This window comes from Papio anubis, chromosome 20 (genome assembly GCF_008728515.1).
Source record: "Papio anubis isolate 15944 chromosome 20, Panubis1.0, whole genome shotgun sequence".
Lineage (NCBI taxonomy): Eukaryota > Metazoa > Chordata > Mammalia > Primates > Cercopithecidae > Papio > Papio anubis.
In genome coordinates this window covers 48,517,979-48,533,845 of record NC_044995.1, presented here as the reverse complement: position 1 = coordinate 48,533,845, position 15,867 = coordinate 48,517,979, and the positions used below count along the sequence as shown (strand labels likewise).

Genomic DNA, 15,867 nt, shown 5'->3' with positions numbered 1-15,867 from the left:
ATGAGCCACCATGCCCAGCTTTTTGTGTAGTTTTAAGCCCTATTCTTGCTTTCTATATTCAAAGATAAAATTGATCAACAAGGATGGAAGGAAAAGCTTTAGGATGGAATAACAGTAGGAAACAAATGAACCAAACTGTATTTCAAATGAAAAACGTAACCACAGAGAGACAGAAAAGAACCAGCCCCCAGAACTGGGATACACAGCACTCACTCTAAAGACGAAAGAAGGCCGGGTGCTGTGGCTCAATCCTGTAATCCCAGCACGTTGGGAGGCCAGGATGGGTGGATCACGAGGTCAGGAGTTCAAGACCAGCCTGGCCAACATGGCAAAACCCCGTCTCTCCTAAAAATACAAAATTAGTTACGCGGGTATGGCACCTATAATCCCAGCTACCCAGGAGGCTGAGGCAGGAAAATCACTTGAACCCGGGAGGTGGAGGTTGCAGTGACCCGAGGTTGCGCCATTGCACTCCAACCTGGGTGACAGAACAAGACTGTCTCAAAAAAAAAAAAAAAAAAAAAAAAAAAGCCGGGCGTGGTGGTGGGCGCCTGTAATCCCAGCTACCCAGGAGGCTGAGGCAGAATTGCTTGACCGTGGGATGTGGAGGTTGCAGCAAGTCGAGATTGCGCCATCGCACTCCAGTCTGGGTGACAGAGTGAGGCTCTGTCTCAAAAAAAAAAAAAAAAAGAGAGAGAGAGAGAGACAAAAATAATTGCAAAGAAACTTTGACCTTTATTTAGCAGATTTGTCATTGAGGAACATATGGGTGTAGCAATTTTGAAACTGTCATGTGTTTTACAGAACTGAGCAAAGTAGCAAATACAGAGATATTATTAGGAACCAGGGTCTTGGCTGGGAGAGAAAGATGTAACTACGACCTGGGACAATGCAAGAAAGAATGCTTGCTGGGTTGAATAGGACTTCAAGTTTCCCAGCCTGTGTAACATGGCAAGACCCCATTTCTCCAAAAAATAAAAATGAAATAACCCAGGTGCAGTGGCATGTACCTGTGGTCCTAGCAACTCAGGAGGCTGAGGCAGGAGGACTGCTTGAGCCTGAGAGGTTGAGGCTGTGGTGAGCCATCATTGCTCCACTGCACTCCAGCCTGGGTGACAGAGCGAGATCCCGTCTCTTAAAAAAAAATAAAAGGGGGGAGCGGGGCTGGGTGTGGTGACTCACGCCTGGAATCCCACCACTTTGGGAGGCAAAGGCGGGTGGATCACGAGGTCAGGAGTTCGAGACCTGCCTGGCCAAGATGGTGAAACCCTGTCTCCACTAAAAATACAAAAATTAGACTGGGCGCAGTGGCTCACGCCTGTAATCCCAGCACTTTGGGAGGTTGAGGCAGGGAGATCATAAGGTCAGGAATTCAAGACCAGCCTGGCCAATATAGTGAAACACCATCTCTGCTAAAAATACAAAAAATTAGCCAGGTGTGGGGGTGCACCGCTGTAATCCCAGCTACTCAGGAGGCTGAGGCAGGAGAATCGCTTGAACCGGGGAGGTGGAGGTTGCAGTGAGCCGAGATTACAGCACCGCACTCCGGCCTGGGCGACAGAGTGAAACTCTGTCTCAAATGAATAAACACAAAAATTAGCTGGGCGCGGTGGTGGGCGCCTGTAATCCCAGCTACTTGGGAGGCTGAGGCAGGAGAATCGCTTGAAACTAGGAGGCAGAGGTTGCAGTGAGTCGAGATCTCGCCGCTGCACTCTAGCCTGGGTGACAGAGCAAGACTCCATCTCCAAAAAAAGGATTGCAAATATCAGTGTAAATTCAGGATCTCATGATTTATGCAAAACAAACAAACAAACAAACAAACAAAAAACCCTGTCCTACTTCTCCACTGAGACAATCCCAGAGCAACGAGCACCTAACACTCAGCTCTCTCCCACTACAGCCCCTTGCTGAAAGGATCCAGGGAACCTGGGAGAAAGGGCTGATTCCAAGAGTAGGGCAGGAGATGAGCCTGGAACATCTCAGTGTGCCAGAGAGGGAGGGCGTGATCACAGAGCGAGGAGGACCTGGCAAAGAACACGGGAGCCAGCTCAGACGGGCTGCTCCTGGCCCACCCTGGGTTAGAAATGGATGGATGACCTCAGCACATGAACCAGCAGTTCGCTGCTCAGGCCACACTCAGGAGGAATGCAAACAGGTCCACTCGAAAACTCACACCTGGCCGGACAAAGGGGCTCATGCCTGGTATCCCCAGGGAGGCTGAGGCAGGAGCATCCTTTCAGCCCAGGAGTTGGAGGCTGCAGTGAGCTGAGATTGCATCACTGCACACCAGCCTGGGTGACAGAGCAAGATAACGGGCGTAAAAAAAAAAAAAAAAAAGGCCAAATAGTAAATATTTTTGGCTTCTGGGGCCAGACAGTATCTGTGGCAGTTACTCAGTTCCACGGATGTAGCAACAGCTTGCATAGACACAGGTACATGAATGCACATGACCATGTTTCAATAAAACTTTACAAAAACAATTGAGAGGCTCTGACATCCCTTTGAAGAACAGCTCAAGAAACAACCAGGCAGAACTCCTCCGACATGTCACAAAGGAAACCGAGGCACTGTCCCAGAATGAGGAGAGGAAGGCAGCTCACGGCGATGTGGGATCCGGGACTGGACCCTGGCCCAGGAAAGGAAGACGGAAGCGAGAACCTGCCATATTCTTTTTTTTTCTTTTGAGACGGAGTCTTGCTCTGCAGCCTCCGTGGCTGGAGTGTGCAGTGGTCGGATCTCAGCTCTCACTGCAAAGCCTCCCCAGGTTCACGCCATTCTCCTCGGCCTCAGCTCGAAAAGGCTGGGACTACAGGCGCCCGCCACACCTCAGCCCCAGCTGTTTTGTATTTTTAGTAGAGACGGGTTTCCCGCGCCAGCTGTGATGGTCTCCATCTCCTGACCTTGTGAACTCGCCCGCTCTCTAGCCTCCCCAGGGGTGGCATCATGGCGTGGGAGCTTCGTCACGTGCCCGGCCTGAACCTGCTATAGTTTTTTTTTGAGACGGAGTCTCGCTTTTGTGGCCCAGGCTGGAGTGCAGTGGCCGTGGATCTCAGCTCTCACTGCAAGCCCGCCTCCCGGTTTACGCCATTCTCCTGCCTCAGCTCTCCCGAGTAGCTGGGACTACAGCTGCTCCGCCACCCGCCCGGCTAGTTTTGTATTTTTTAGTAGAGACGGGTTTCTCACCCATGTTAGCCAGGATGGTCTCTGATTTCCTGACCTCTATGATCTCGCCCGTCTCGGCCTCCCAAAGTGCTGGGATTACAGGCTTGAGCCACCGCGCCCGGCCGAACCTGCCATATTCTAACAAGGTCCACACACAAGTTCGTTCATAGGATGCTCGCTTATGTGAATTTCCTGGGTTGTACTAGGGTTACGTAAGAGGTAAGAGGAAGCTGGGTGGAGGGTATTTGGGAACCGTGTACAACTTCTGCAACTTTTCTGTGAGTCTTAAAATTCTTACAAAACAACAAGAAGAGGCCGGGCACGCTGGCTCACGCCTGTAATCCCAGCACTCTGGGAGGCTGAGGTGGGCGGATCATGAGGTCAGGAGATCGAGACCATCCTGGCTAACAAGGTGAAACCCCATCTCTACTAAAAATACAAAAAATTAGCCGGGCGTCGGGGCGGGCACCTGTAGTCCCAGCTACTTGGGAGGCTGAGGTAGGAGAATGGTGTGAACCCGGGGGGCAGAGCTTGCAGTGAGCCAAGATTGCACTACTGCACTCCAGCCTGGGCAACAGAGAACAAAGTGAGACTCCATCTCAAAAAAAAAAAAAGAACAAATTTTTACAAATTATTTTTTTAAAATATTTTTTACAAATCATTTTTGTAAAAATGATTTGTAAAATTTATTTTCCAGATAATTTATAAAATATTTACAAAATTATTACAACAAAGAATTTGTAAAATTTCATAAAATTATTGGTAAAATTTAAATAATTTGTAAAATTATTTTATAACTTTTACAAACAATTTATAAAATTACTTTGTAACATTTATTTTACAAATAATTCATAACATTATTTTGTTAAATTTTATTGAAAATTTCTAAATTTTATTTTACAAAAATTGGCTGGGCGTGGTGGCTCACACCTGCAATCCCAGCACTTTGGGAAGCTGAGGTGGGTGGATCATTTGAGGTCAGGAGTTTGAGACCAACCTGGCCAACATGGTGAAACCCTCCCTCTACTAAAAATACAAAAATTAGCCAGGCATGGTGGCAGTGCCTATAAACCCAGCTACTCAGGAGGCTGAGGCAGGAGAATCACTTGAACCCAGGAGGCAGAGGTTGCAGTGAGACAAGATCGTGCCATTGTACTTCAACCTGGGGGACGACAGAGCACGACACAGTCTCAAAATAATAATAATAATAATTAGTAAAATTATTTTGTAATAAGGCTGGAGTGCAGTGGCACAATCTTGGCTTACTGCAATCTTCGCCTCCCGGGTTGAAGCAATTCTCATGCCTCAGCCTCCCAATTAACTGGGATTACAAGCATGCACCACCACGCCCGGCTAACTTTTGCATTACAAAATATCTTTTATAGGTTGAAATGTGGCTCCCCTAAAAAGATATGGTCAAGTCATAACCTCTGGTATCTGCGAATGGGACCTTATTTAGAAATACAGCCTTTGCAGATGTAGTCAAGTTACGATGGGGACGACAGGCTGAACCCTGATCCAGTGTGACTAGTGGTTTTATAAGAAGAAAAGTTAGGCCAGGCATGGTGGCTCATGCCTGTAATCCCAACACTTCGGGAGGTCGAGGGAGGCAGATCACTTGAGATCAGGAGTTTGAGACCAGCCTGGCCAACATGGTGAAACTCCGTCTCTGCTAAAGAATACAAAAATTGGCCAGGTACGGTTGCTCATGTCTGCAATCCCAGGACTTTGGGAGGCCGAGGCAGGCGGATCACGATGTCAGGAGATCAAGATTACCCTGGCTAACGCAGTGAAACCCCGTCTCTACTAAAAATACAAAAATATGGCCAGGTGTGGTGGCGGGCGCCTGTAGTCCCAGCTACTTGGGAGGCTGAGGCAGGAGAATCACTTGAACCCAGGAGGCAGAGTCTGCAGTGAACCGAGATCACACCACTGCACTCCAGCCTGGGCGACAAAGCGAGATTGTCTCAAAAAAACAAACAAAAAGCCACAAATGTGTTCAACGTAGGAACAGGCTCCTGCCTCTGTCCATTCCAGATGCGAGAGCTTAGTCAAATTACACCATTCTCTGTGCCTCGGATTCCTCATCTGTAAAGTGGGGTGCTATGGTTTGCACCACAGAAGACTGCCCTGAGAATAGTAAGAGGACTTCTCAAAGCTGGGTGGTGGCTGCTGCTGGAATTTCGGGTCAGTAGCCACGGAGGGGTCTGCTCCAATGTCCCCCCAGCCAGGGAGGGAGGTTGGACTCCACATCCTGGCTTGCAGGACTCACAGCCCCCACAGTTCTGAGTACCATGGCCAGGACAGGTGGGTAGACAAGAAGTATAACTTTTTTCCTTCCTACTCCACGTTGCTCCCCGCACTGTAACCAGTGCCCCCTGCCAAGAAAGGAATGCAGAGGAATAAACAGGACGCTGGCGACACAGCCGCTAAGAAATCTTTAATTTCACCCCGCACGGAGCCCTGCAGAAGGTGATGGAATAAATACAAAAGGTTAAGATGCAGCATGCCCACCCCCCGCCTGCAAAGGACGAGGGGATGCTTGTGGGCCGCGTTTTCTCCCATCTGCAAACCGAGGCAGGACACGCTGTGAGCCATGGAGCTCTGAGAGCGACAGTGTTTTCCAGCGGTCTGCTACCCTTTGCAAAAGGAAGTCCCTGCACCCCTAGTCCGCAGGCTCCTGGAAGGCGTTCCTTCTGCTGTCCACTAGAGTGCACCAGAGTCCACGCCTGAAGGCGCCTAAAGGCTCTACTAGCCCCATCCCAGGGTGTGCGTCACCCACAGAGGGTCCCTGACGCCTGCCCAGGAGATGACATGCCTGGAGATGGGGTCCTGAGAGATGCCCACCCACCCAAGTCCTCAATCCCCTGATTTCTTCACCTTTTCATCCACCCTGGCATCCCAAATGGCCGTTTTGCTCCTTCCCTTTCAAAGGAGGGAAACTGAGTCAAGCAAGGGCAGGAGTACCCTGGGGGGGGGCGGCTGTCCTGGTGAGAGGCAGAGAAGAGAGCAGCCAGCAGCGGGCCGTCCGTCTCCCGACTCACTCGCGTGTGGGCCGAGGCTGGAGAGAGAGACCAGGGACACTAGGGGTCCCTGCAGCCACCCCCACCTCCCACCCGCCCGCCAGTGCCGCCTGCCCCAGGTGGGGCCTGGGTCACAGCAGGTTGATCTCGTCCAGGTAGCGGGCGAGCACCGAGTCCCGCACGTCCTTGAAGACCTTGCGGATGTTCTGTGTGTCCGTGGCACATGTGTAGTGGCTGAAGAGGCGTCGGGAGCGCGCGCCCTTCTTGCTGCCGTCGGGGCCGTCCACGCAGCCGGCGTACATCCTGGTGTACATGTCCAGGATGAACCTCTTGGCTGCCTCGGCATCCTGCTTAGGGCCTGGGGAAACAAAGTGCGGGAAGTGGGTGAGGACCCCCCCCTCTTTGGACCCAGGGGGGCCTCTGGTGACCCTCTTCCCCGTAACCAGGGCTAAAGGGCCCCAGGGATCGCGACCGGGCCGTCATTTTTCTGAGCGTTGACGCCATCTTTTGTAGTCATAGCTGGTCACATGACTCACGCCCAGCCAATGGGAGCACAGGAGGTTGTCTCGCAAGAGTCGTGTGACCTGAAATGGACCAATGAGATCCAGCTCTGGGACTTTGGGCAGAACTGTGTTAAAGAGAGACACTGTCTTGGCCTCGCTTCTAGCCGTGCAACCTTGGCAGACTGGAATCACAGAGACAAATATCCCAGGACTGTGCAGACGGGGGCACCAAGGCCAAAGAAGGGGAAGAGAGTCCTCAAAGTCAGCCTGGGTGGCTGCTGTGATAAATCCTATCAGAGTGTTCAGTACCTGTGTACTGAAAGCACAACGTGAATTAAGGGCTTTGGGAGCCCTAGACTTGGCTCTGCTACTCACTCACGAGTTGGGTTATCTATAATAGTATTGTAATACCTGTAAACTCTGTGAGCCTGTTTCCTCGTTTGTAAAATGCGGATCAGAACAGTCTTGGGCCTCACAGAGTTGTCTCGTGGATTTAACATTACGTAGAGGGTTCGTTGCTTAATAAACAGAAGACTTCATGGTTGTAACCTATCAATATTATTTCAGAAAGACAATGTAGTAGTAGAACGATTAAGTTCAGACGTTCTGGCTCTGGGTCTGGACAGCCTGGGTTCAAACTCTGCCTCTGCCTCTCACTGGTTGTGTGACTGTTGTCAAGAGACTGCATCACTCTGTGCCTCGGTTTCTCCATCTCTATAACGGCTAGATGAGTAAGTCCTGCTGTGTAAGTTTTTTTTGTTTTTGAGGTGGAGCCTCGCTCTGTCGTCCAGGCTGGAGTGCAATGGTGCAATCTCGGCAGTAGCTGGGATTACAGGCGCCTACCACCACGCCCAGCTAATTTTTGTATTTTTAGTAGAGACAGGGTTTTGCCATGTTGGCCAGGCTGGTCTCGAACTCCTGACCTCAAATGATCTGCCCGTCTTGACCCTCCAAAGCACTGGGATTACAGGCGTGAGCCAGTGTGCCCAGCCCTGCATAGGGTTTTAACATGAAGATTAAACAAGCTATGTAGAGTGCTTCCACCAGTGCAGCAGATGTGTTGGCTATTGTTATTGATGATGATATGATGATGATGATGATTATTATTATTATTTTGAGATGGAGTCTCGCTCTGTCGCCCAGGCTGGAGTGAAGTGGCATGATCTCTGCTCAATGCAACCTCCACCTCCCAGGTTCAAGCGATTCTCCTGCCTCAACCTCCCGAGTGACTGGGATTACAGGTCCCTGCCACCACACGCAGCTAATTTTTGTATTTTTAATAGAGATGGGGTTTTGCCATGTTGGCCAGGCTGGTCTCGAACTCCTGACCTCAAGTCATCTGTGCGCCTCAGCCTCCCAAAGTGTGGTTTATTATTATTATCACGAATATTATTTAGCACAGCAGAGAGAAAGGCTGAGAGTCAGCAAAGGGTGCACCAGCCACTTGTGCTGGGAGACAAGGGTGAGTCATGGGAGGTTCCCTTTGACTTGAATGAAAAAATATCTACCTTATCCTGTTCCCAAATTCTCTAAACTATGATCTGATTCCCAGGGCTGCTCAGCAGGGAAGAGGGGCTGTCCAGGCCACCATCCTGGAACAACTTAACATCTATCTCCCAGACCCTGAATCTTGCGGGTATGATTGGCTAAAATTGGCCTCATGGGCTCTGAGACATGACAAGACCAGGGGTCAAAACCTGGTGACTTCACCAAAGCTTATGTTTACTGATTGTGGACCTGGTATCAAGTATGTACTAAGGACTCATCTACTATGGTTGCTTATATATTGAGGTGAACAGTGTCCCCCAAAATTCATGTCCACCTGGAACCTCAGAATATGGAACCTTAGAAATTTATATTTCGGCCGGGCACGGTAGCTCAAGCCTGTAATCCCAGCACTTTGGGAGGCCGAGACGGGCGGATCACGAGGTCAGGAGATCGAGACTATCCTGGCTAATACGGTGAAACCCCGTCTTTACTAAAAAATACAAAAAAACTAGCCGGGCGAGGTGGCGGGTGCCTGTAGTCCCAGCTACTCGGGAGGCTGAGGCAGGAGAATGGCGTAAACCCGAGAGACGGAGCTTGCAGTGAGCTGAGGTCCGGCCACTGCACTCCAGCCTGGGCCACAGAGCCAGACTCCGTCTTAAGAAAAAAAAGAAATTTATATTTCTAAATAAATATTTATTTAGAAATCAGATCTTTGCAGATGTAATTAGGTTAAATTAGGTCACAGCCGGGCATGATGGCTCAGGCCTGTAATCCTAGCACTTTGGGAGGCCAAGGCAGGTGGATGACAGATGTGTGGTTGGGCCCAGGAGTTCCAGATCAGCCTGGGCAACATGGCGAAAGCTTGTCTCTACAGAAATATACAAAAATTAGCCAGATGTGGTGGTGCATGCCTGTAGTCCCAGCAACTCAGGAGGCTGAGGTGAGAGGATCACCTGTGCCTGGGAGGTCGAGGCTACAGTGAACTGTGATCACGCCACTGGACTCTAGCCTGGGCAATAGAGCAAGACCTTGTCTTAAAAAAAAAAAAAAAATAGGTCATACTAAAGTATGGGCCCTAAATTAAATGACTGATGGTCTTATAACAACAGGAGAGGACACGTAAAGACATGGTGAGAAGACAGCCATGTGAACATGGAGGCAGAGATTGGAGTGTTACGTCTACAAGCTAAGGATTGTTGGCCACCACCAGAAGCTGAGAGAGAAGCATGGAACAGATTTTCCCTCAGAGCCTCCAGAAGGAACCAACCCTGCCAATATCTTAACTTTGGACTTCTGTTGTTTTAAGCCACCCAGTTTGTGGTATTTTGTTATGGCATCCCAGGAAATGAAGGCAAGTTATCTCCAAGATGGCTGCCATCACTTCCTTCTCTCCCTGTATGCATGTGTCATTCTTCCTTCAAGAAGTGGGGTCTCTTTCTTTTGAATCCAGGCTGATATGAGTGATGTGCTTGACAAATAGAATGTGGCAGAGGTAACGTCTGATGCTTCTGAGGCGATCATGAGAAGCAGCTTCCACCTAGGCTGAAGTCTGTCTACCCTGAGGCAGCCATGTTGTGAGTAAGCTCAAACCATGTGAGGAGGCTGTGGATCATGAGGCCCCAAATGGAGAGAGAGAGAGAACAGGGGAGGTGGAAAAGGAGAGAGAGAGACTGGAAGAAAGGGGAGGAGAGATAGATGAGATGGGAGATGGAGGCAGGGAGAGACAGAGAGAGAGAGGCCAAGAGCACCAAGGCACCAGACATGTGGGGGAAGAAGCCATCTTGGAAGTGTATCTCCAATCCCAGGCAGCTCAGCTGATGTCACATGGATCAGAGATGAACTTACCCAGCTCAACCCTTCCAAATTCCTGACCCACAAAATCATGAGCAAAGGAAAATGGCCAATTTAAGTCACTAAGTTTGGGGATGGTGTGCTACTCGGCAGCAGCTAAGCAGGATATTTCGCCACCACACTTTATCCTCACAGCGGTGTTCTGGGGAAAGTGCTAGTGAATATATACCTTCGTCACGTGGGTCCCTGGATTAACCACAACTCTGCCTCCCCTTTGTAAAATACACTAAGTGGTGCCCAACACTAGATGGTGTTTCTCTGTAGTTGCCCTGTGGCCCTTTCACCCTCTGGACGTACTGAGAGTTTGTTCCCAAACCTGTTTTTGCCCGTTGTACGTGTCTTGGTTTGTATGCAATTAATAGGAACGTCACGCAAATCTATACCTGCAAGAGCCGCCTGAAAGAAGGTCGTTGTATTTACAAAAACTGTGTGCTTTGGAAACATTGTTCAAGGCTCTGCTTTTAAAAATTAAAGAAAAAGGCCGGGCGCGGTGGCTCATGCCTGTAATCCCAGTACTTTGGGAGGCCAAGGCAGGTAAATCACCTGAGGTCGGGAGTTCAAGACCAGCCTGATCAACATGGAGAAACCCTGTCTCTACTAAAAGTACAAAATTAGCTGAGGTGGTGGCGCATGCCTGTCATCCCAGCTACTCGGGAGGCTGAGGCAGGAGAATCACTTGAACACGGGAGGGAAAGGTTGCAGTGAGCCAAGATCGCACCACTGCACTCCAGCCTGGCGACAGAGCAAGACTGTCTCAAGAATAAATAAATAAATAAAATGTTTAAGGTGTACATGATACGCTACCTCTTTTTAAGAATTCCTCACTTGGCCGGGCGCGGTGGCTCAAGCCTGTAATCCCAGCACTTTGGGAGGCCGAGACGGGCGGATCACGAGGTCAGGAGATCGAGATCATCCTGGCTAACACGGTGAAACCCCGTCTCTACTAAAAAGTGCAAAAAAACTAGCCGGGCGAGGTGGCGGGCGCCTGTAGTCCCAGGCCTGTAGTCCCAGGGAGGCTGAGGCAGGAGAATGGCGTAAACCCGGGAGGCGGAGCTTGCAGTGAGCTGAGATCCGGCCACTGCACCCCAGCCTGGGCGACAGAGCGAGACTCTGTCTCAAAAAAAAAAAAAAAAAAAAAAAAGAATTCCTCACTTTACTCAGTTCCAAGGGCCTTTGCTATTTTATTCTATTCCACAGAGGAGGAAACAGATTTAATGAGGTTGGACAGTGGATGGAGCTGAGTATAGAATGCGGGTGTGATCCTATGTGAAGCTTCCCGTGACTGCAGGCTGAAGTAGAGCCTGGATTAGCATCTCTTTTTGGAGCTGCTTTTGGGAGGGGAAGGGTATGGAAAGTTCTAGAACTGCTTACCCTGGAAACTGGGGAAGTAGGTAGCCAGGTGGGAGGTGGGGATTTTCTCCTCCAGGATGTCGGTTTTGTTGAGGAAGAGGATGACGGAGGTACTCTTGAACCAGGGTAGTTCCAGGATAGTCCCGAACAAGGCGAGGCTCTCCTTCATACGGTTCTGTGTTGGGGGCAGAAACAGATTATTGCTTCAACCGGCCAGCTCGGACAGGAAGCCCTCCCATCGTGGAGATGGGGCTGTTGGCTCCAGGGGCGTGGGCTCACCCCTCCCTGCCCGGCTGGGGCTGAGGCGGGTGTGCCCGTGTTTCCATGTGGACAGCTGCCTGGGTGTGCTTGACATGGTTTTGTGCCTGTGCTGGTTGGGATGTGCTCCCAAAATTCATGTCCCCCCAGAGCTTCAGAGTATGACCTTATCTGGAGAGAGAGTCTTGAACTCCTGGCCTCCCAGCGTGCTGGGGTTACAGGCATGAACCACCGCACCTGGCCTGGAGGTAGGGTCTTTGAAGAGGTCGTTGAGGTGAGGCAATACTAGAATAAGGTGGGCCCCCAAGTCCATGACTGCTGTCCGTATAAGAAGAGGGAGGCCTGGTCAGGCACGGTGGCTCACGCCTGTAATCCCAGCACCTTGGGAGGTCGAGGCGAGCGGATCACCTGAGGTCATGAGTTCAAGACCGTCCTGGCCAACGTGGTGCAACCCCATCTCCACTAAGAATACAAAAATTAGCTGGGCATGGTGGTGCACGCCTGTAATCACAGCTACTTGGGAGGCTGAGGCAGGAGAATTGCTTGAATCTGGGAGGCAAAGGTTGTGGTGAGCCGAGATCACACCACTGCACTCCAGCCTGGTGACACAGCGAGACTTCATTTCCAAAAAAAAAGAAAAAGAAAAAAGAAGAAGAAGAAGAGGGAGACCTGGCCAGGCGTGGCAGCTCACAGCTGTAATCCTAGCACTTTGGGAGGCCAAGGCGGGCAGATCACCTGAGGCCAGGAGTTCGAGACCAGCCTGGCTAACATGGTGAAACCCCGTTTCTACTAAAAATGCAAAAAATTAGCCAAGCATGGTGGCGGGCACCTGTAATCCCAGCTACTCAGGAGACTGAGGCAGGAAAATCACTTGAACCTGGGAGACAGAGGTTGCAGTGAGCCAAGATCACGCCACTGCACTCCAGTCTGGGTGACAAGAGCAAGACTCCATCTCACAAAAAAAGAAAAGTACAATAAGGTCTCAAATGCCTTGTGTTACGGGCTACATCATGTTTCCCTAAAAATCATATGTTCAAGTTCTAATCCCCTAGAACCTCAGCATGTGACCTTCTTTGGAAACAGGGTCATCACTGCAGAATTAACCCAGATGAGGTGGTCCTGGAGTAGGGTGGGCCCTGATCCTAGATAACTGGTGTCCTTATTAAAAGAGGATATTAGCCGGGTGCAGTGGCTCACACCTGTAATCCCAGCACTTTGGGAGACCAAGGCAGGCAGATCACTTGAGGTCAGGAGTTCAAGACCAGCCTGACCAACATGGTGCAACCCCCTCGCCTACTAAAAACACAAAATTAGCCGGCATGGCAGCTTACGCCTGTAGTCTCCAGCTAGTCATCAGGAGTCTTGAGGCAGGAGAATTACTTGAACCTGGGAGGCAGAGGCTGCAGTGAGCCGAGATCAGCACTCCATTGCACTCCAGCCTGGGCAAGCGTGCTTCTAAAACTCAGCCTCAAACACATTCTGAGTTTGAGACCAACCTGGGCACAGTGAGATCCCCCAGGTCTACAAAGCTTTTAAAATTAGTCGGCGGGTGGCACGCACCTGTAGTCCCAGCTACTTAGGAGGCTGAGGTGAGAGGATGGCTTGAGTCCAGGAGTTCGAGGCTGCAATGAGCTATGATCACATAACTGCACTCCAGCCTGGGTGACAGAGCAAGACTCTGTCTCCAAATAAAAAGGAGGAAGTTACACAGAGACGTGCACACAGGGAGGACACTGTGTGTTAGGTGGAGGCAGAGATCAGGGTGACGCCCCTACAAGCAAGGATCACCAAGGATTTCCGGCCACCACTAGGACCTAGGAGAGGCTTGGGACGGATTCTGTCTTGTCAGAAGGACCCAGCCTTGCCCACACTTCCCTCTCTGACTTCTGGCCTCCGGAACTGTAAAGAATAAATATCTGTTGTTTAAACTGCCGGGTCTGTGCAGCTTTCTTACGAAAGCCCTAAGCAGCGAGTCCATTTCATGTGGCTAGACTAGAGGACAAGCAGTATCAGGATGACCTAAAATTCATTCCATCTCATTCAGCCTGAAAGTTAAAATTACATCATCTGACCCAAACTGGGTGAAACCTTAACCCTTACAGTCACGCCTTGCAGGTAATAATGCACCCGACCTTTGGGCTCAGGGATTGAAGGAGAAAAGTTCACACTCGTAAAAGAAGCGGCCTCAGGCCTTTCTGAACAGAAGCAGAACGTCGCCCCTGGGGAGAGACCTGCTCTCCTGGGACGGCTGTGCTTGCCTGTGTGCAGGCGGCCGTGTCTCTCTCGGGGCTTGAGTGTTCCTCGATGCGGCCGGTGCTTGTGTAGCTGTGCGTCCATGTGTGACTCCCTCAAGGATGTGTTTGTGAAGACTGTGACAGAAGCCCTGGTGTTCCATGGTGCGGCCAGCATGCGGACAGGAATTTCCACGTGTGTGTGAGCACTTGTGTGTGCAAGTGCATGTATGTGTCTTCATGTATGTGCATGTGTGTGTGCATGTGTCTTCATGTGTGTGCATGTGTATGGATGTGTGTGCGTGTGTGGATGTGTGTGCATGTGTCTTCATGTGTGTGCATGTGTGTGCCTGTGTGTGCATGTGTGTGGATGTGTGTGCATGTGTATGCATGTGTGCGTGTGTGTGTGTGCATGTGTGCGTGTGTGTATGTGTAGTGTATATGTACATGTGTGATGCATATGTTCATGTGCATGTGTGTGCATGTGCATGTATTGCACACGTGAGTGCATGTATGTGTGCGCATATGCGCACGTGTGATGTGTGTGTGTTCACGTGCATATATCGTGCATGTGCATGCGTTTGTTGCATGTGTTCATGTGCATGTGTGTGCATGTATTGTGCACATGCGTGTGTGTTTATTGTGTGTGCGTGTGTGTGCATTGCATGTGTGTGTGCATGTGCGTGTGTGCGTGTGTAGTGTAGGTGTGTGTGTGTGTCTGGGGTCCTGGCCAAACACCGTGGGTCTGTGTCTTGGGTTGCTGCAATCTGACCATGAAAGGCTGAAGGGGCAAGTTCATAGCCATGCTGGGCACACAGGACCGTTCAGGGCAGGGACACCTCCCTTTCTGTGCCAGAGCTTCCTGCTCAGGTGAGGGGCCCTGGGCCAATATGTGGGTACGGTGAGGGAGGCGTTGGCGCACCTCCTGGTTGTTCTCCTCCAGGCACTGGTCATATTCACTCAGCGAGGCCAGGTAGATGAGGGCGATCACGTTCTCGAAACAATGGATCCATTTCTTACGCTCTGACCTCTGGCCCCCGACGTCCACGATCCTACAGGGAATCGAAGTGCCCCCTTTCAGAGCTCAGGACCCTGCTCCGTGACACCCCCAAACCCCATCACGTCTGGGATATGCCAAGATCAATAATAGCAACAGCAAGAATAGGTGCTAGCCTCTCGTGGATTTGCCATGTCATTCCTGCAAGGCAGGAACGAGTCTTACGCCCATTTTACAGATGAGGAGGCTGAGATCCGGGGAAGAGAGGGGACTTTCCCAAGCTGCTACTGTGCTGGGCTGCCCGCTTTCTACCCCTGCATTACAGGGTCGCAGGTCGGACAGATCTGGAATGTGCCCTGGTGCTGGCTGGGCACACCGCACACCGCAACAAAAGCCTTCCCCCACCTTCCTGTTCTCTCTCTTCTGAGAAATGTGGGTCACTGATAACCATCTGTGCGTCATTTCCCTGGGGATGCAACCGTTACTCAGGAAGTGCCAGAGCAGAGGCTTTGGACGGGCCTGGGCCAGGGCCTCAAGCAAGATGGGACTTGCCCTATTGCACAGGAGGGGAAACCGGGACTGATGATTCCGCAGTTAGGCTGCAGCTGCTGTGTGTGTCTCCTGATCCCTGAGACCCACTCCTCCCATGCGTCCTCAGAGTCCCTCAAACCCCACATCCAGAGCCAGATGGGGTTGAGAGGGGGTCTGGAGAATGAGACAGGGGTGGGGTCGGCCACTGGCTAGTTGGGAACTGTGGGCATCACCTCTCATCTCGGGTCTCAGTCTCCTCTGAGCCCTCACTCCATTCATTCGCCTCACTCCAGGGCCACACCTAAAAATCACCTCCCCAGCCCAGACTTCCGCATGATTTCCCAGCCTCTACCTTCACTCCTAAACTTTTACCCATCCACCCACCCATTCATCAATTTATTCGCTCATCCATCCATCCATCTATCCATCTACCCATCTATCCACCCACCCATCCATCCATCCATCCATCCATC

General features: G+C 50.8%; 1 protein-coding gene across 1 annotated transcript in view; it reads right to left on the bottom strand.

The window, feature by feature from the left end:
• Positions 1-5,585: 5,585 nt before the first annotated feature.
• The window catches only part of GNA15 (G protein subunit alpha 15), a 29,058-nt gene continuing 18,776 nt past the window's right edge, over positions 5,586-15,867 (bottom strand). Inside the window, exons 5-7 of the mRNA XM_031660132.1 lie at positions 14,789-14,918; positions 11,399-11,552; positions 5,586-6,543 (exon numbers count right to left, since the gene is read on the bottom strand). Of these exons, the coding sequence (XP_031515992.1) occupies positions 6,317-6,543; positions 11,399-11,552; positions 14,789-14,918 (511 nt within the window). The 3' untranslated portion in view covers positions 5,586-6,316. The remainder of the gene's footprint in view (positions 6,544-11,398; positions 11,553-14,788; positions 14,919-15,867) is intronic.